We start from the raw sequence: 21,253 nt of genomic DNA, 5'->3' as shown, positions 1-21,253 counted from the left end.
TATAGTCTTCATCATACACATAATTAAACTCAATTAATCTTCATTAAAGCTACAAATGTTATAATGTCTTGTGCATAAATGCTTTAAACCTTTTACACAATATATAAACTACACAATATATGGAAATAATGGTTATTGTGATAATAGTATATGCAACATTCATATCATAGAGCGGTGCAAAAAATGACTGTTTATTTTTAGGGATGCACCAAAATTAGAATTCATGACTGAAACCAAAATCTCTGAATGCACTTGGCCAAAAACAAAGACTGAAAAGGCTTTACAGGCATCAGCGCACTAAAAGAAGAACTTAAAAATGTATGACGGAGTCCATTTAGTCTATAAATAAAGCAGAGATGATGTAAACAGAACATTTCCACAGCAGGTTTCCTCAATCTCAGGCACTGAGCATATAAACCAATCCAGCTAGGCCTGTCACAATTATAACTTTTTAAATTAATTGTCTAAACAATAGCGATCATTTCTGTATGGTTTGTGTGCCCATATAGAAATCTAATATATGGCCAACATGAACATATACAAAACTATAATTCATATATTTGAACATATATATTTGTTCATCTAATTACTCATTCCAACTAAAAATATTGAACCATAACATATCACTTTTTTGCGAGACTATTGTAAGAATAGCTGGGTACCAGTGGCCACTATGAAAGTCAATGGCTACCAGCTGCCAACATTCTTCAAAATATCTTCTTTTCAAAAGAAAATAGTATCTCGTAAAGGTTTAGATCCACTTTGAGCGTGAGTAAATGATGATTAAATCTTCATTTATAGGTGAGCTGTCTTTTTAAGCAGTGGTTCAAGCAGTTGGAAATCAAATCTGGGTCAAACGGATCTGAAATCAGCAGAATGGGTGACCCAAATTGCACTGAATTCTCAAAGATCCAAGCCACAAACTAATTAAATCTGACAGTTTGCTGTGAATATTGTATTGGTTTGTTTCTAGTGCATTTGTGTGAAACAACAAGCCTCATGCGCACCGGGATGATCAGAGTTTTTTTTCGACATTCATACTTAAATAAATGTCACTGGTGATGAGAAACGTTGCCAGTCTCTGCCAGCATTTCTGATGATTTTCAGCTTAATTTGATGCCCTCCATTATTTCCTGCTATAATTATGAACATTTTATAAAGGAAAACAAAGAACCAATTCCCTACTTTTAATTTACATATATCAGCACTTAAATGCAGATGTTTGATGCATAATGTGACATTCCTGACAAAAATAAAACGCATTTCTCTAGATTTGAACATTTGACTGAAGATTTTAATTTTAAAAATAGTAGATTTTGTATCGTTACTGTAACACATCCAAAAACAAAAAAACAAGCCAGAAGTTTTTTAATTTACTAATTTTATGCATACTATTTTGCACTCACATTAGTGCACTCAAGTTGGTGATAATTGCATTTTTGATAATAAAAATGCAAAAGTCAGATATTTTTATGAGACAAAAACTGTACATACCTTTAACATGGCACATCAAAACAAAAAACAATCCAGAAGCATTTCATTTTTTATATGATGCTTTTCTGCATGCAGTTTTGCACTCACATTAGTGCACTTTTAGTCATGAGGTGTTCAACGTTTATGATCATTCGCTTTATAATCAGCATTAAAAATGCATTTCTCTAGATTTGAACATTTTTAATAGTAGTAACAAACCAGCAAACAATATAACGCTGTTCTAGTCATTTTTGGTGATTTTTATTTTAAAACTTGTACATTTTGTACCTTTAATATGGCGTGTTAAGCCACACAAAAAAAATGATTAATTTTCCTTCAGCTTAGTCCCTTATTTATCAGGAGTCGCCAGAGTGGAATGAACTGCCCAGATGCATTGTATTTAATGCATTTATGCATGCTGTTTTTGACTCACATTAGAGCCTTTGTTTAGTCACTTCAGTGATAATCGCATTTGTTATCATTTTCTGAGATTATGCACTTTGCTAGTACAAAACTAAGAATTTTAATGAAAAAAAAAAATCATATCTAGGCAGCACAGTGGCTCAGTGGTTAGCACTGTGGCCTAACAGCAAGAAGGTAGCAGGTAGCCGGCTGGGTTAGTTGGCGTTTCTGTGAGGAGTTTGCATGTTCTCTCCCGTGTTGGCGTGGATTTCCTCTGGGTGAATTAAATAAGCTATACTGGCCGAAGGGTATGTGTGTGTGTGAATGAGTGTGTATGGCTGTTTCCCAGCACTGGGTTGCGGCTGGAAGGGCATCCGCTGTGTAAAACATATGCTAGAATAGTTGGCGGTTCATTCCACAGTGGTGACCCCTGATTAATAAAGGGACTAAGCTGAAAGAAAATGAATGAATGAAAATCATCTCTTCATCTATTTATATTTTTAACAAGCCAGATGACACTTTAATGCATGCTGTTTTGTACTCACTGTAGCGCACTTTATTTAGTCACGAGGTGTTAAAAGTTAGCGATAATCACATTTTTGAGGATTTTCAGCTAAATTTGATGGCCTCAGCATATTTTCTGCTATGAATATATGAGCATATTATAATATAAGTGTTAATGTTTTATCACCACTTAAATGCAGATAAGCTGCACATAAGTCAGCAAAATATATAACGCTGTTGTAGCTGTTTTTAGACATTTTATTTTTAAAACTCACACCATCTTTATACATTTAACGTGGTGCATCAAACCAAATAAAGATGCTTTTTAAAATGCTTTTATGCATGTGATGGTGTTAAAACGCTGGTTATAACCATGCACTAAAATCATCCGTGTGCATAAGCTTTGAGAGTGTAACCTTGCTATCCAGCTTCTTCATAGTGACCAGATCCAGGGATTTGAGCGAGTGTCCGGACGGAGCGATGAAATACAGGCAGGCGTGGATCCTGGAGTCGTGATAGTTATGAAGAGAGCGCTTGATCTTCAGCTCCTCCTGTAAGTACGACTCAAACTGTGTGTCGATGTAGTCCACTATGTGCTGGTAACTGCAACAGAGACATGTGCAGAATCAATATCACAGTGTGTGCATCCGCTATAGAATATGCAATGTCCAGCTTATCTGTTGGGACTATAGTGAAACATGAGATTTGTGCAGTAAGCTTAGGGTGCTTTCACAGCTGTAGATCGGTTGTTTTATTCTGAAATGGGGATTACATTTGTTATGCGCTTGCTTTATGTATTTGTTGCAGTTCGATTTCACACCGCAAAGTTTCTAAACAGACCCAAATGATTAAAACAAGTAAACTCTCCTCACATTAGTCAGAGTTCTGCTGTTTATATGAAGAAAAAAGCACCACAAAAAGGAAAAAACATTCAATACAGTGAAAAATGATCTTCGCTACTGTTGCAGATAATGCTAATTGAATAAATCGAACATTATAATCTTGTACAACATATCATGTCTATTTTTTAATCTCATTTTCAATGAATGATTCAATAATTGACTGATAAAATATCATGTTTCATTACTAGATGTACCATTATTGAGGAATTATTCATTCATTCATTTTCTTTTCAGCTTAGTCCCTTTATTAATCAGGGGTCGCCACAGCGGAATGAACCGCCAACTTATACAGCATCTGTTTTATGCAGCGGATGCCCTTCTAGCTGCAACCCATCACTGGAAAATATATACACCCATTTACACACACATACACTATGGACAATTTAGCCTACCCAATTCACCTGTACCGAATGTCTTTGGACTGTGGGGGAAACCGGAGCACCTGGAGGAAACCCACACGAACGCAGGGAGAACATGCAAACTCCACACAGAGACAGCAACTGATGCAGGCTCGAACCAACGACCTTCTTGCTGTGAGGCAACAGCACTACCTACTGCGCCACTGCGTCGCCTATTGAGGAATTATTCAGTGGCATATTTTTGATGGTTGCCCGTCGCCACATATTGGTTAAACTATGCAAAAGCTACAACTTTCAACCGCGTCAAGTTGCATTAAACCGTTACTTTAATTCCCGGCAATTTAAACTGTTTTCCCAGTGCTCCTGTGTTACTTGTAACTTCATAACTAACTGAAAACTGAGTGGGTGTCACGGTGGCACAGTGGGTAGCACAATCAGACATGCGGTATATTAGGTGAGCTAAACTGTCCGTAGTGTATGTGTGTGAATGAGTTTGTATGGGTGTTTCCCAATCATGGTTGCAGCTGGAAGGGCAATCCGCTGTGTAAAACATATGCTGCATAAGTTGGCGGTTCATTCCACTGTGGTGACTCCTGATTAATAAAGAGACTAAGCCGAAAAGAAAATGAATGAATGAATGAAAACTGAGTCTCTTTCTTAATCAAACACAGATTTGAATGCAGCGCTTCGAAGGATTAATAAACATTTGCAAATCATCATCATTTATAATTCATGTTGCGTGGGTGTTTGAATTTAGATCCTGATCTTTTACTGATTAATCGTGCAGCTTTACACTGAATACATTAATGCAGGATAAACAAGTATGACAGAAAACACCTTTAATTAATAACCAGCAAGCCTTTACGTGTCTCCACAACTTCCTCTGTCATCTTTATATTTTACACGAAAACTAAAATGCTTTGATACGTTTGATATGAATGACAAAGGAGGCGATCTATAAGTTAAAAAAAAGGTTTTCAATCCACAGGTCACAAGCGTTCCGATCCATGAGATGTACACCTAATGCCGAATTCAGACTGCAGGATGTTTTCACACTGCATGACTATCTGGACTGTCGCTGCTTTGTTTACACTGCAAGATGGATCAGCGACAGTCCAGATAGTCATGCAGTGTGAAAACATCCTGCAGTCTGAATTCAGCATTAGGTGTACATCTCATGGATCGAAACGCTTGTGACCTATGGATTAAAAACCTTTTTTTTTACTTATAGATCGCCTCCTGTGTCATTCATATCAAACGTATCAAAGCATTTTAGCTTTCGTGTAAAATATAAAGATGACAGAGGAAGTTGTGGAGACACGTAAAGGCTTGCTGGTTTCACATTGCATGACTTTACAATAGGTAGAATTACTGACAACTATGTCCAAACTATGTCTCACAGCCAAAAACACGTAGTATATCTTTTAGTATTACCTACATAACGAGAAAGATGGGGTAGAAAATCCTGTCAAACCTAAACTAGTTTTTCCTCCATTTTGTTGGGTCCAAATAAACCGAAAACGAGCGATTTTAACTACTCCCTTAACCTCCCACTGGCCTGCAGTTACCCACACCAGTGGATGCTGCTCTCTCATTGGCTGTAGACGATCGGCGATAATATTTTCAGTCTAAACTCATTTCACATGCCATGATTTGAATCGTCGACAGCTCCAGATATCTAGCACGGCATCTATCTCACAGGCATCAGCGATGCATCAGCGATTCTTTCAGATCGCGTCTTTGATAGTTCATACTGTGTGATTCTTACTCACATGCACGAGCACTGATTTGCCTGTGATTTCAGGCATTTGGTGGCGATTTCTCAAAACCTGTCGGCGAGTCAAAATCAGGGCTAAAATCATGCAACACTCGGCATAACAGGCACTCTATATGACTATACGAAAGAGAGCAGGACTGACCTCTCTTGTTTGTTCATCTGATCTCCGAAGCCAACAGTATTGACCACGGTGAGCTTCAGGCGAACGTTACTCTCCTGGAGATCGTACGTCTGCGCGCGCAGCTTCACCTTCGGCTCAAAATGAGACGACTCAAAATTCTCAAAATTAGTGTTGAAAAGAGTGTCCATCAGTGTTGATTTACCAATCCCAGTTTCACCTGGAGGAGGAGAGAAAAATGCAGGCTGAGTCATTATATGCAGATTCAGGGTATATGCAGGAATCTTAAAGGTAATTTCAATACCTTTTTAAAGACCTTCTCAGAATATTTTAAGACCTCGTCACCACTTCCAGTTCAAATCAGTTTCAAACCTTTACCTTAATAAACAGTTGTTAATAAACTTTTGTTAATAGAGGTGTAAACCTACACTGGTCTCCCAGTTTGGTTCGGTTACGATTATCATGCTATCGATACAATTCAATTCGATATCTCGGTGCATCACAGTGCATTGTCGATGCTTACCATACACATTTTTATATTTTACAGCACAGGAGTTCTTGTCTTAAAATGTGTAGATATATTTAGATATTATTTGTAAAACAATTTTGTGCTTTAAAACAAGTCAGATATATGAACTGCACCTTTAAAAACTCAAGTACATGCACATGAGCAGTTATAGCAAATAAACGAACATATCCCGCTCGCTTTCTGAGCATTGTCTAGCGAGTTCTTTCTTTTACCCCTATGATTGGTCACGTGCTCAACAGAAAGGGCTGCGATTGCCTCTGATGCTGTTTACCGATGAGTGACGCTGATAAACGGCAGTGGCGATCACAGCTGATCCATGATAGACGCGGAGAAGAAAACTCGCTCTGCAGACACCCGCTAGTCTCTGGATCCACAAGTATCGCTTTAACATCCGAGAAAACTGGAAAATTTACCTCACGCCAGTCCAGTCCACAATGAGAGATATAGTAATTGAGTTTACTTTTTTCCTCAATAGCAGTGAAATAGGGGCTTTGCTGTACATCACCTTTGCATTTGTCCCAAATTACGTGACATCACCTGGATGGAGGAGCTTGGCCGGACCCGCCCCGGCCCGAACTAATCGTGTGGATTGAGCACGCCGTTGTTAATATCAGGAGGAAAATAAATATTATTATGCTTTTTTTTTTAAGTCAAACACTTTGGACAATGCCTCGTAAAAACCCGATTAAGACTTTTTAATTTTCTCATAATTGTCTTGTTTCTACTAGTCCACATATCTAAAAATTCTTAAATCAAGAAGCATTTTCTAGACAAGCTAATCAGAAATAATGAGTCAAAATGAAGTGAGATTTTTCATTTAAAACAAGCAAAATAATCTGACAATGGGGTAAGCGGAATAATCTTTTGTCAAAAGGAAAAACAAGATTATTTTTCATTTTATTTACTTTTATTCACTTTATCACTTTATTACCAATAGAATCTAAGGGCGCACTCACACTATGCTATCCGAACTGTGCCCAGGCACGTTTCCCGGTTCGTTTTTAGAAGTGTGAGTGCTCTAAATCGAGCTCAGGTTTAGTTGGTCGCCCCGGGCCCAGTTGAAAGAGGTGTGCCAGAGCATGGTTCACTTTGGCTTGTAGTGTGAGTGCAAAGCGTGCCTGAGCCCGAAACTGAAGACGAGACTTTTAAGGGACTGCTTCATATGGATTTATTAATCATTCTTACTGTTTAATGGATGCAAACTGTCATAGATTATTAAAGATGCAAACCCCTCACTGCACGTCAGCACATCCCCTAATACCTGCAGCACGAGGACTTTATGATTATTTATAAATAATCACAAGTGGCCGATCTGTTCTGCAAAATATTTGGGTGCGAGTCACTGCATATCAAACGACTAAAGTTATGTAACTAAAGAAATTTCCATTGAGCTGAGCGAGAGCGCTTCTCTTCTGTTAAACTGAACAGCGCATCATCCATGACATAAGCGTGCGAAGAAAAATTAATGAATGAATTTGGTATTTTTTATTTTTAACTAGCCTAGATTAAAATAAGATGGCCAAATGAGTACTTTTCTGTTATAAACTATAGCAAAATAACTTATCAGAAAAAATGTAAAAAATTAAACCAAGTGAACAGATTAAATACAGGAATGGAGAAAAGGGCGCTCTTTTATTATCAGCTGTCGGTCAACGCTTGCTTATTTTTCCAGGTCATTGTGTCTTTGTCGTGTGCAGTGTAAATGCAGACATCAGATACCAGTCACGTTTAAAAGCTGATGTGAGCCAGTCATCAAAACAATCCGATATAGTCACAAAATCTGAATTGACTTCAAGATCTGCAGTGTGAATACAGCATAATCGTGTCCCCATCATACCGATGCAGAGGATGTTGAAGCAGAATCCCTGACTAGTGGACTTGTTGACCAGTTGATCCGGCAGACTGTCGAAACCAACGTGGCCCGATAGAGCCAGCGGACGAGCATTCTTGTCCTGGAGGAAACAAATAAATAAGAACATGACCATAAAAACTTATTAAGAAAGCAGCTTTTCTCTCAAATCAGATCGAGCTTACAGTTTCACATCAGCAATTAACAAACAACATGGCACCTTTAAAAAAAATATTATAGTGTTGTCTGGAACACGAGCAGCACGGTGGCTCAGTGGTTAAGATACACTCATTCACACTTATTCACACACACACACACACACACAAACTCCAGGCAATTTAGTTGATCAATTTCCCTAAAGCGCATGTGTTTGGACTGTGGGGGAAACCGGAGCACCCGGAGGAAACCCACACCAACACGGGGAGAACATGCAAACTCCACATGGAAACACCAACTGACCCAGCTGGGACTCAAACCAGCGACCTTCTTGCTATGAAGCAACCACTGAGTCACCGTGCAGCCCTCCCAGCAAATTAAACAAGTTTAAAAGATTTACAACAGGGGGGTTTTCATGCAATTTAATCATTAGTCTCTTTTAAGGAGATCACATTTAAATCAAAATCTCTGAAAATAAAAAAGAAAATTTGCATTTATGGATGTAAAATTTAAACTAATAATACAACTACAATTTACAAAAAAACTAATAATACATTTTAATTTACAGTTTTTTAAACTAATAATAAATTGACAATGAGAATACAATTAAATAAAAACTCTCTTTAGTAAACGTTTCTACGTTAAGTGATTATAGCACCGCTGAAAAGCGTAAATCAGGGGTGCCTAAATATTTTCATATAATTGGCCAAAAACCAATCTTGATTGAGGTTGGTGGGCCGAAGTTAAATAAACCAAACTATTAAATTAAAGTTTCCATGGTAATACCTTAATTTATTAAAATTTGAAAATAAATTGAAAAAATACTTTAATTGAATTAATAATTATGTTTTTTTTTTTTAATAAACTTCTTATCAGAGCACAATCGCCTCACAACAAGAAGGTTGATGGTTCGAGCCTCGGCTGGGTCAGTTGGCGTGTCTGTGTGGAGTTTGCATGTTCTCCCCGTGTTGATGTGGGTTTCCTCCGGGTGCTCCGGTTTCCCCCACAGTCCAAACACATGCACTATAGGGGAACTGATGAACTAAATTGGCCGTAGTGTATGAGTGTGTGTGTGAATGAGTTTGTATGGATGTTTCCCAGTGATGGGTTGCAGCTGAAGGGGCATCCGCTTTGTAAAACATACTGTATGCTGTAATAGTTGGCGGTTCATTCTTCTCAGATGAATGATGGGCCAAATCAAAGGTTACCATGGGCTAACTTTGGCTCACAGGCATTAGTTTATTTACTCTGGCATAAATAAACAGAATATACCAATGAATTGCAAAATAAAGATAATTCTTAATGGATGACTTAAAACGACTATTTAAAAATATATAGGAATTAAACATGTGAATACATTAATATTGCCTTAACGCTGATGAAATTACACTGATTTGCATATATGTACAGCTATATCAATATGTGCACATCTAAACAGTGGGAGAGTGCTGGTTTAGTTAAATTAAAGATGATTGAGTTCAGTTCTTCTGCCCATTAATTGTAATCAAAATGTTAAATCAATGTATTCTATTCACATCAATAAATCTCATCTGTTTCTATTTTCTATTCTTTAGATACTGATATTAATAAATCAGATAAAAATATTCAGACTGATAAGTACTTGCAGAAATCGGAAACAACCGATGTTTGATTTATAACATGATCTGATTTTTATGAATGAATACACACTCAGAATCATCAGATTTACTCATCTGATTTATTAATCTCTAAACGTGACTCATTCATAAATTATTAGAATTTACGTAGATAAGATCAAATATTTGTACTCAAGACTAATAATTCAGATATAACGTTAAGTATTCAGAATCAGACACATGTAAGTTAGTCTTCATGTTGACAAGTCTGACTGTTTTCAGTACTCAGACTGATTGAGTAAAATAACTTATTTAGCCTGCTCAATCGGACAGCTGTATTCAGATTAATCAATCAGACACACGTGAACTCCAAATCGATCAATCAGGCAAATCGATCAATCGATCAGATTGACGTTAATCGTTTTTTTGCGGTTCGATCGGGCGCGCGCTCGTGAGTATTTAAGCAGCTGATAATTAACGCGAGAGTAATTAACGTTACAGTGAGGTGTAAGATTAGTATTGGGCGTTAATAAAATGCAAGTAATGGGTAATTTAATAAATAGTGTAAATATTTTTCGCTAACATCCGGCCGCAGCTGTATCCCTTCTAGCAACAACCGTCGGACACTCCCAGGCGCGTCAGAAAGTTGAATCTGGCGCTGAGATGAGAAAACAGCCCCGAAACCACCACCGTGTCGATCACACACACTCACCGGCTGTCGAAGCACGTCTGAGGAGGCCATTGCAGCGCAGAAAAACGGTAAAGAATCGCAGAAAAGACGCTTCTGTCAGATGAAAGTCAGCAAAAGTTACAGTGACGCGCCTCGTCCAATGAATTCCAGCGGGCACAGACTGGGAAAAAGAGCCGCGTCCACATCACTGCCTGCGGGAGGGCTGTTTTTCCATATTCATCCACAGATTATTACCATTTCACATGACATGTACTATAACTAGCACTTTCGTAAGACTTTTTATATTTACCAGCTAAATTGAAGTAGCAACTTCAAGTCAATTTCGTGATTTTTATACTCGTTTTGTTCAGAGCAGTCGTAACACCCCCTTGTCCCATTAAAGTAGTACGTTCTAAAGTCAGACTCGCCCTCAGATTTGTGGTGTAACTGGACGCCATTTCGGCTCTGAATAGATTAGTGCTTTAAAGATCACTCTTTTTTTCCATTTATGCACGTCAGTTTTGAGATTTTTGCGCATTTTACAAAGGATTTTCCCCCCGAGATAGATGGAAATGTATAAGGCTGTTTTCTTATCACGAGTTTCATCCTGAAACACCTCAGCTGCACTTACACTAAAATGTACAGTTTTATTCATGTTTATTCTGATGGTTTTCAGACAGATTATGTACATGTTATTTATTATCTACAAATCAATAATACATTTTTCCCCCGTCTTTTCACAATCAAAAAATATATATAAAATGATAAAAAGAAATTCCCCAAAGTCCCCTCAGTAAATAAACACTTGACTCTAATCTTATAAAAAAAAAACTGGTATTTGATACTGATTTCTTTCAATGTTCAGATTTTTTGTACTAGAGATGTATGCGCTTTAGTGCATATTTATTTAAACAATAGATTATTTGCATATTTAAACATAACTTTATATAAAACGTAGAAAGCATGTTTGCAATTCTATATATTTATTCATTTATTTATTCTGTAATTAATTACCAAGTTTACCTGCAGTGTGTTAATTTAATATATAATATATTAAAAATATATAAAATTAAAAATAGTTTAAAATTATTTTAGACCTACGGCAGAATAATCCAAGGTTTTTAAGCCCTAACACTTTGTGAAGTTTATTTATAAACTAATTTCGAGAGGATTACGTGCTTGCAGCCGGTCCTGCATTATCCAATTTATGATTCACCAATCAGATGATTCCTAAGCCATTATAAATACCCTCAGTTCCATATATCAGCCATCTTTGTTTTGAAGAATGCCCCCTTCCACCCCTACTCCCCCTCCTTTCCTAGATGGGTGGCATGGTGGCTCAGAGGTTAGCACTGTAGCCTCACAGCAAGAACGTCACTAGTCCTTACCAAGACAGCTGATGTTTCTGTGTGGAGTTTACATGTTCTCCCCATGCTCACGTGGGTTTCCCCCGGGTTCCCTGGTTTCCTCCCACCATCCAAAACTACTACAGCAGGGGAGTTCTCCAGATTTACCTGAGCTCAAACTCCCCTCTCGCCCTGCAAACGGGAAGGAGCCCTGGGCTCGAGGATCAAATGAGCTCAGGACTCTCTCCTGGTACAGCATGCCAAACACACTTTATAATCAATCATCAGCTAAGTGTGAACTCCTGAAGTATATTAAAGCGAGAATTCACCCAAAAATAAAAATTTCCTTATGATTTACTCACACTCAAGTGATCCAATACTTTTATGAATAATTACTTCTGTTGAACACAAAACAAGATATTATGAAGAATGTAGAAAAAAAAAGTCTATTAGTCGGGTTTCTATCCAAACATTAAACAAATCTTTTGAAAGATGTAAATGTAAAGTAGCTGCATTTCCACCAAGTTGTTAGAGTGGCTGACTGTAGTATTGGTTACCTAGCAACCAACAGTAAACAAGGCAAGCATAATGCTGTGTGTGTAATGTACACTACACTGGAAGATGTGTTTCACTTTCCACACAAGTCTAAACCCGGCTTAAGCAAAGGTAAAATTTTGCAAATAATGTTTTTTTCATTTGAAATTTGGCATTTCTATTACTCATTTCGCATGCGATAGTTCAAAATACGTATTAAAGTTTGGGTGAACCGGATTTCATCGATGTTGCTAAGCCTTTTATTTAAGTTGTCGACATTTGAAGTTATTCAAAACCTCTCATCAACGTTTTCCTAAAACTATCAAACAAAACCCATTTCTGTCTTAGCACCTTTTTTGAAAAATGTTTTTGAGCCGCTTCAAATATTGACTTTATTTCTAGTGACAAACTACAATCTTTACATGTTTAGTTTTATATCACCTAAATGCATTTTTTTGTCGCTGTGTTGGAGCACACTAGCTTATAGATATCCTTAAAATAAAAAAAAAAACTCTTACTAACATCTATAAAAACTTTAATTTCCGGGACTTTTAAACGATAACAGAATGTTAATTGTGGAGTGAACTATCCCTTTAAGAGCCCGAATGAGCGCCGCTGTGATGCAGTTTCCCAGCAGTGAATGTGTTCCAGTGTTGCTAAGCTGCAACTCTATCGACCCCTGTCTGACAGTCCGCGATGTGTTCATCATCACCATCATCATCATCAGCGGCGCACAGATTTACCGCAGGCCGGCGCTGAGATGCTGAAGGCGGGGGAGCAGGTCACGCAGGAGTCGGTGTTGGACTTTCTGCTGGAGAGCGGCGGACGAGTGAAAAACAGGGAGCTCGTGGCGCATTTTAAACTCATCCTGAGCGGAGAAAACACGAACAGAGCCGCGCTGAAGGAGAAATTCAAGCGCTTCGTGGACAACATCGCGTATGTGAAGCAGGAGAACGGAGAGAAGGTGGTGTGTTTGAAGAAGAAGTACCGATTCCCGGAGGCGCGCAGCGGAGATGATGAAGAAGATGATGATGATGATAAAGAGGAAGATGGAGATAAAGATGATGGACAAATGATGTGCAAAGATAAAGAGGAGATTAACAGAGCAGTCAGCGACCTCCAGCTCGAGGAGAAGCAGGTGTGTGTGTGTGTGTGTGTTGTGACATATCAGGACACAAATGTGTATAATGACATGGTGTGACTCTGGTAATGCTGGAGAAAGTGAATTATGAGGACATTGCTGATGATATTGCTAACCTAATCCTAATTTCTCGGTTTCATTGGGTTTAGGGGTGGGGTTGGGGGAGATGGAGAGGAAATACAGTTTGTACAGTATAAAAACAATGGAAACATGTGGATTGTCCCCACAATTCACAAACACCAAACTGTGTGTGCGTAGTGTTTGTGTGTGTAGAGCTGCACGACATTGGATTAAAAAGCTGACATTGCGATTATTTAGTTTTTGTATGAATATGACATGAATATAATTTCACAAGGTAATTTAAAGGGATAGTTCACCCCAGTTTTATTAATATTTACTCTACTGTTTTAAAAGGTTGAACACAAAAGAAGATATTTATAAGAAAGCCGGAAAACGGTAAACATTGTATTCCATAGCAGGAAATACAAATACTTTGTCAATGGTTTCAGGTTGACAACATTTTTCAAAACATCTTCTTTTGTGTTCAACATTAAGGTTTGAAACAAGTGTGGGTAAATTAATACAGAATCTTCGTTTTTGGGTGAACTGTACATTTAAATCTACAAAAAATTGTGCCCAAATAGTTTAAAATTTGCTTAAAAACGTACATAGTCACAGAACTGAACTTGTTATTTAGTCTATTCGTGTTAAACTTGATGTTCAGAACTGGTTTATTATAATCCCATTTAGACATTGCTCATTCACACAATATCGCAATATCGATGCTGAAATCATTTATTGTGCAGACCTAGTTCTAAAATATATATTATAATTATTATTTGTAGTATATAAAATTATTAACTTCTTGCCCATGATATTAAAAGCATGACATAATATTCATAATACACTCACCGGCCATTTTATTAGGTACACCTGCTTGTTTACACAAATTTCTAATCAGCCAATCACATGGCAGCAGCTCAATGCATTTAGGCATGTAGACATGGTCAAGACGATCTGCTGCAGGTCAAAGTGAGCATCAGAATGGGGAAGAAAGGGGATTTAAGAGACTTTGAACGTGGCATGGTTGTTGCTGCCAGACGGGCTGCTCTGAGTATTTCAGAAACTGCTGATCTACTGGGATTTTCATGCACAACCATCTCTAGGGTTTACAGAGAATGGTCCGACAAAGAGGAAATATCCAGTGAGCGGCAGTTCTGTGGGGGCAAATGTCTCGTTGATGCCAGAGGTCAGAGGAGAATGGCCAGACTGGTTCCAGCTGATAGAAAAGCAACAGTAACTCAAATAAGCACTTGTTACAACCGAGGTCTGCAGAAGAGCATCTCTGAACACACAACACGTCCAACCTTGAGGCGAATGGACTACAGCAGCAGAAGACCACACCGGGTGCCGCTCCTGTCAGCTAAGAACAGGAAACTGAGGCTACAATTCACACAGGCTCACCAAAACTGGACAATAGAAGATTGGAGAAACGTTGCCTGGTCTGATGAGTCTCAATTTCTGCTGCCACATTCAGATGCTCGGCTCACAGTTTGGCCTCAACAACATGAAAGCATGGATCCATCCTGCCTTGTATCAGCGGTTCAGGCTGGTGGTGGTGGTGTAATGGTGTGGGGGAGATTTTCTTGGCACACTTTGGGTCCATCAGTACCAATTGAGCATGGTGTCAACACCACAGCCTACCTGAGTATTGTTGCTGACCATGTCCATCCCTGTATGAGCACAGCGTCTCCATCTTCTGATGGCTACTTCCAGCAGGATAAAGGAATATTTCCAGTGCCTTATTAAATCGGTAAGTAATGAGTAAGGTATACCTAATAAAGTGGCCGGTGAGTGTATATAAAGAGCATGTTCATAATCACTATGTATTTGGTTTTTAAATATCAGCAAATGTCTATGTTGACTATAAAGGAATAATTAATACTACAGATGCTTAAATATCACAAAAAGACTCATAATAAATACTTTTTCACAGTATTTGCATGTTCATCATCATGATATATTGAATTCTTGAATATCTGTATATGTGCAGTGTGATGGGGAGTGTGCAGGGATGGAGCTGGAGCATGCAGAGGTGTGTGTGTCTGATATTTCCCTCATCGAGACGGATTCTCCTGCGGACTCCAGACCGGCGCAGCTCCTCGTCAGCCGGCGCAGGACCTCCAGAGGCTCTCAGCGGGGTCTGCTGGCCTCAGAGGAGGATGGAGGAGCACTGGATGGGCAGCTGGAGGACGGCAGCACCCCGAGGGGCAGCCGCAAGAACTTCATCGAACTCATGATGAGCAGTTCCCCACAGGTCACAATGCATACATGCTTATGTAAAACAAACACGTGATTCATATGATGTGTAACGTAAATGCATGTGTTATAATGCAAATAATGAGTCTGAATGCACGTACGGCGTAGATCTCAAACTGGATTCCTGGAGGGCCGCAGCTCTGCACAATTCTGCTTCAACACTATCAAACACAGATCAAAATAATCAAGGTGTTCAAGAGTACTAGAGACTATATTATTAAGCAGGTGTGAGTTGGAGGTGCTTGAAGTTAAACTGTGCAGAGCTGCAGCCCTCCAGGAATTGAGTTTGAAACTACTGACATATGCCATATAATGTGTAGTCCAAATGCACATATTGTAATACATATATAATTCAATGGCACTTAATCCTAATACTCTACAATCCAGTGAACATGCATGTAATATAATGCATAGAGTATAGGTCAGAATGCATACATGCTTATATAATACAAACACACAATGCATATGATGTAAATGCATGTATTATAATGCATATAATGAATCTTAATGCACATACTGCATATAATGTGTATCTAAATGCACATAATGTAATGCATATATAATATATAGCGCACAGTCTGCACATAACACAAATAATGCATGTAACATATTATCCAAAATACACATTATAATGCATAAATAATTCAAAAATAAAATGCTGCATGCAAAATGTAATGCAAATATACATGAAAACATGTTATGCATATGTCATCGAGTTCCACCAGCCAGACTGCTGCCATTGCACTGCATGTAAACAGTATATCGTGCTTATATAATTATATAAGTGCACAATGCAAATGATTAACGCAAATGCACATCTTATAATGCATGAATGAGTCCAAATCTACATACTGCATATAATGTGCAATATAATTTAATGGAACATAATCCTAATACTCTACAATCCAGTGCACAAGCATGTAATATAATGCATATAATATAGATACAATATACAGTAGGTCAGAATGCATACATGCTTATATAATACAGATGCACAATGCATATGACGCAAATGCATGTATTATAATGCAAATAATCAGTCAGAATGTTCTTATTGCATATAATATGTAATCCAAATGCACATATTATAATGCATATATAATTGAATGGGGCGTGCACATAATCCATATGCAAATATAATGCATACAATATGTAATGCTAATGCAAATAATGCATTTAACATATTATCCAAAATATAGATTATAATGCATAAATAATTAAAAAATAAAATACTGCATGCAAAGAGGACTGCAAATATGCTTAATGCACATGCATTAATACATGAATGCATATGCTATTTAATACATATGCACTTCGAGCTCCACCTGTCAGACTGCTGCCATTGCACCGCATGTAAACCAGGGATGTCAAACTGAATTTCTGGAGGGCCGCAGCCCTGCACAGTTTAGTTTCAGCCCTGCTTCAACACACTTACCTGTAGGTTTCAAACAAGACTGACAGACTTAATTAGTTTGAACTAAACTGTGCAGGGCTGCGGCCCTCCAGGAATTCAGTTTGACATCCCTGATGTAAACAGTATGTCATGCTCATATAATAAAAATGCACAATGCATATGATGAATGCAAATGCACATATTATAATGCATGAATAAGTCCAAATCCACATGCTGCATATAATGTGCAATCCTAATGCACATATTGTAATGCATCTATATATAATTCACTAGCACATAATGCAAATATTCTACAATCCAGTGCAAATTCTGCACATAATCTAATTTTAAATACTGCATGAAATATAAAACATACAATATAAAGTGCAAATGCACACAATGCATTTAACATCTTACCCAAAACACACTTATTATAATTAATAAATAATTCAAATGCCCATAATGCACGCAATGTATAATGCATGTCATTTATAATGCAAATATGCGTAATGCACATGCATTGATACTGTACATGTATATTATAAATAAGACATGTGAATAATGCTGTTGAATGAATGTTGTGTATAATGAAAAATGCCTAAAATGATTAAAAGTCTAGATATGGTGGGAGTCTTTAAAATTAATATTTTCAGATACGTTTAACTTTATTAATCTTGCAATGAACAATTAAATTAGGGCCATAGCATCATGAAACAACATGCAAACAAAATCACACTAAAGCAATAGGGTGACCAACCCTGTTCCTGGAGATCCACCTTCCTTCCTTAGCACTGATCAAACACTCCAGAACCAACTCATTAGGACCTGAACAGCACCTGATCATAACAGGCAGTGTTTGATATGGATTGGATCTGAACTCTACAGGAAGGTAGATCTCTAGGAACAGGGTTGGTCAGTCCTGTGATAAAGGGTATTAAAAAACACATCCCAGCATGCTTGATAATTGATTCAAGATGGCGTAATCATGCACAGGCTGTTTAATAAAGTGTGTCCTGCATGCACAGGTGAGGCGTTCTCTGGTGCACCGCAGCTCTCTGTCCATCAGGAGCTCTTCAGTGGACGAGGACTGCACGTCAGTAACGCTGGACCCACTGGAGCACCAGTGGATGCTAATCACAGCAGACGGTGACTGGGAGAGCCTGCGCCGCTTGCTTATGTGCGACCCCACGCTAATCTCCAAGCGGGACTTCGTGACCGGCTTCACCTGCCTGCACTGGGCTGCCAAACAAGGCAAACACGAGCTCTTAGCAATGATACTCAAATTCGCCAAACAGAACAATATAGCGGTGAACATAAACTCACGCTCCAGCGCGGGCTACACGCCGCTACACCTAGCAGCAATGCACGGCCACAGCGAGGTCATGAAGCTGCTGGTGGGAGCGTTCGATGCGGATGTAGATCTGCGGGATTACAGCGGGAAGAAGCCGGCGCAGTATCTGTGCACCAGCACCTCCGCAGACCTCAGGGATATAATCGGAGCCTGCGGGAGCGAAAACGCGGAGAACGAACCCGCCGGCGGCCGCTGGAAGCTACCCAGAGTGCTGAAGATGCTAAACCACACAGAGGACATCGACAGCAAACCCAGAGCTCTGTGTCGCAAATCCTCCATCACCCGGATACGACTGCAGAGGAACCGATTCAAGACGCAGATCGTCCACAGCACGTCTTTCAGAGAGAGTGAAGAAGGAGACGAGAGTCTGAAGAGCCCTGTGAAATCAAGACCGCTATCAAACCTGTTCGGCTGATGCTCTAACTGCAGTTTAAAGAGGGTTTACCTTAAATCCTGCCATCAGTATCTGTGTTTCCATTCAAATGAGTGGATTTGATTTATGCACAAACTGGAATAGCACTTAAAACAAAGCAGCGTGTTTATCTAGTGAGTGAAACAGAACTATAGTCAGTTCCTGCTACACTCCCACTAATAATGGTCAGAGAAGTGTAGTTTGATGCACTGTTGGGATTAGCCATGGTGGTCTTATTTGTTCTCTAATAAATGAGCTGCACTTCAGAAATCCAGACCGCTGTCAAACCTGTTCGGCTGATGCTGAAAACTGCATCATAAAGGGATAGCTCACCCCAAAATTTACATGTTATGTGCAATCTGGAATATTGTTTACTTTAGTTGATTTGTTTACAGAGGCAATGCACATTGACCAGCATTCCTGTAACATGTGCCAGAATTAGCCAAGAAGAGCTGTTTTTCATCTGCAGACCCTTGATAGAATGTTAAAAAGTCCACCTAAAATAGAAGCACAGCATAATACCACAAAATACATACATGCATACATGCATACATACATACATACGCACGTACGTACATACATACATACATACATACATGCATTCATACATACACATGCATACATATATACATACATACATACACATACATACATACGTACATACATACATGCATGCATACATTCTCATTTATTAGAAAAGAAAAAAGAGCACAGTGGCTTCTCCTACCACACTAAACTACATTTCTCTGTCTGATATTTGCCAATAGTTTATCAGGAAGTGATCATTTTGTTCTTTGACTTTATTCGCTAGTGTTTTATTCAATATTCCAGGTTTGCGCATGCATTTAATTCACATCTTTGAATGGAAACGCGGATATTTACTCATCCTCCACTTGTTTCAAACCTGTTTGAGTTTCTTTCTTCTGTTGAACACAAGAGAAGATATTTGAAAGAATGCTCAAAACCTGTAACCATTAACTTGTATATAATTAGCAGAAGTAAATGGTTACCGATTTTCAGCATTCATCAAAATATCTTCTTTTTTTGCAGAATAAAAAACTCATGAAGGTTTGAGTAAATAATGAGTGAATTAACATTTTTGGGTGAGCTGTCCGTTTAAATGTATTGTGCAGACCATGATACATTAGTTTCACAGATGAACGGAGAGTGAAACTGCATATTGTAGTTTGCATTTACTGCAACACTTTTTGATACATTTCAGACATTTATAAAGAGAAAAGTGTTGATTTAAAAAATAATACTGAGCCCAGTCTTCTGAAAGGCAAAATGCAATTAAAGGCAAAATTATTCACCCTCTTTTGAAATATTAATTATTTTAAAAATAAATAATGCTGTTTAACAGAGCAAGGACATGTTTTCATAGTATTTCCTAAGAAAAACTTTGTTAAAAATCACTTGGGAAATATAAATGTTTTTTTAATAATAAATATTTCACAGGATATCATATTGCCTTCAACTGAGTATACACAGAAAGATCACACTAAAATAAACTGCTGCTGCTTTGTTTACATAGTATTATATATATATGTTATATATTTTTTAATGTTCAAATTAATAATGAAATTATAAAAATAAATACTTTTTGAATTAGAATGAATATAAATAAATAAATAAATAACAAAATAAATTTAAATAAATAAAGATTACATTTTAAAACATGTAATGATAGTGTTAAAAGGAACACTACAGTAGTTGCTATCAATAGTTAACTACAGTATATTAGTTAAAATGAGATAACAATCAATACAATTTCTCAATTAAAAAATTCTCAATTACTCTTAAACTTAATTTAAGAAAGTTTTTATATATATATATATATATATATTAGTAAAAGCATTACAAACAAAAATAAAAAGTAGGTATTTTATTAATTAACATTGACGAAGATTATGAAATGTAAAACAGTTAATTAATTGATTAACTATTGTTAACAAAGAGACATTTGTTATTTTTATAAATAGAAAATAATTATTTTAAAGTGTCACAAAACTGTGTTCAATCTACACTATAATATTGTTTACATATGGTTTATTTTTCAAAATGTTCAAATAAATTATGAAAATATTTTTAAAAAGTTGTTGATTAGAATGAAGATTTTAATAAAGAAATGATAGCTTAAAATAAATAAGAATGACATTTTATTAAAAGTCTAATGATGCATTGAAAATTTATCTTAAATTCTTCCAATTGAGTAAAAATGCACATATTATTTTTGATATATTTAAAATATAATTTTCCACATTGGGTACTTATAGATGAAATTATATGCAGTAGCTTCTTCTTTTAATGTTAGGATGAAGACGGATCAGCTGGAACACATTTTAATGCAATCACAATTTTTTTAATATGCACAATTATTTGATCAGATTATACATGATGGAACAAATGTGTAGATATAGATT

General features: G+C 37.4%; 2 protein-coding genes across 2 annotated transcripts in view; one reads left to right on the top strand and one right to left on the bottom strand.

The window, feature by feature from the left end:
* septin10 (septin 10) overlaps positions 1-10,527 on the bottom strand; it is a 21,069-nt gene extending 10,542 nt beyond the window's left edge. The window contains exons 1-4 of the mRNA XM_056466013.1: positions 10,377-10,527; positions 7,902-8,016; positions 5,560-5,755; positions 2,796-2,982 (exon numbers count right to left, since the gene is read on the bottom strand). Of these exons, the coding sequence (XP_056321988.1) occupies positions 2,796-2,982; positions 5,560-5,755; positions 7,902-8,016; positions 10,377-10,406 (528 nt within the window). The 5' untranslated portion in view covers positions 10,407-10,527. The remainder of the gene's footprint in view (positions 1-2,795; positions 2,983-5,559; positions 5,756-7,901; positions 8,017-10,376) is intronic.
* A 2,327-nt stretch (positions 10,528-12,854) lies between these two features.
* sowahca (sosondowah ankyrin repeat domain family Ca) lies at positions 12,855-18,953 on the top strand. Its single transcript, XM_056465351.1, has 3 exons — positions 12,855-13,352; positions 15,409-15,672; positions 18,093-18,953. Exons 1-3 carry the CDS (start codon positions 12,855-12,857, stop codon positions 18,831-18,833), a joined length of 1,503 nt encoding a protein of 500 aa, XP_056321326.1. The 3' UTR covers positions 18,834-18,953.
* Positions 18,954-21,253: the final 2,300 nt, after the last annotated feature.

This window comes from Danio aesculapii, chromosome 9 (assembly GCF_903798145.1).
Source record: "Danio aesculapii chromosome 9, fDanAes4.1, whole genome shotgun sequence".
NCBI classification, from domain to species: Eukaryota; Metazoa; Chordata; class Actinopteri; order Cypriniformes; family Danionidae; genus Danio; species Danio aesculapii.
Note: the sequence above shows the minus strand (reverse complement) of the source record. Positions and strands in the feature narration are given on the sequence as shown.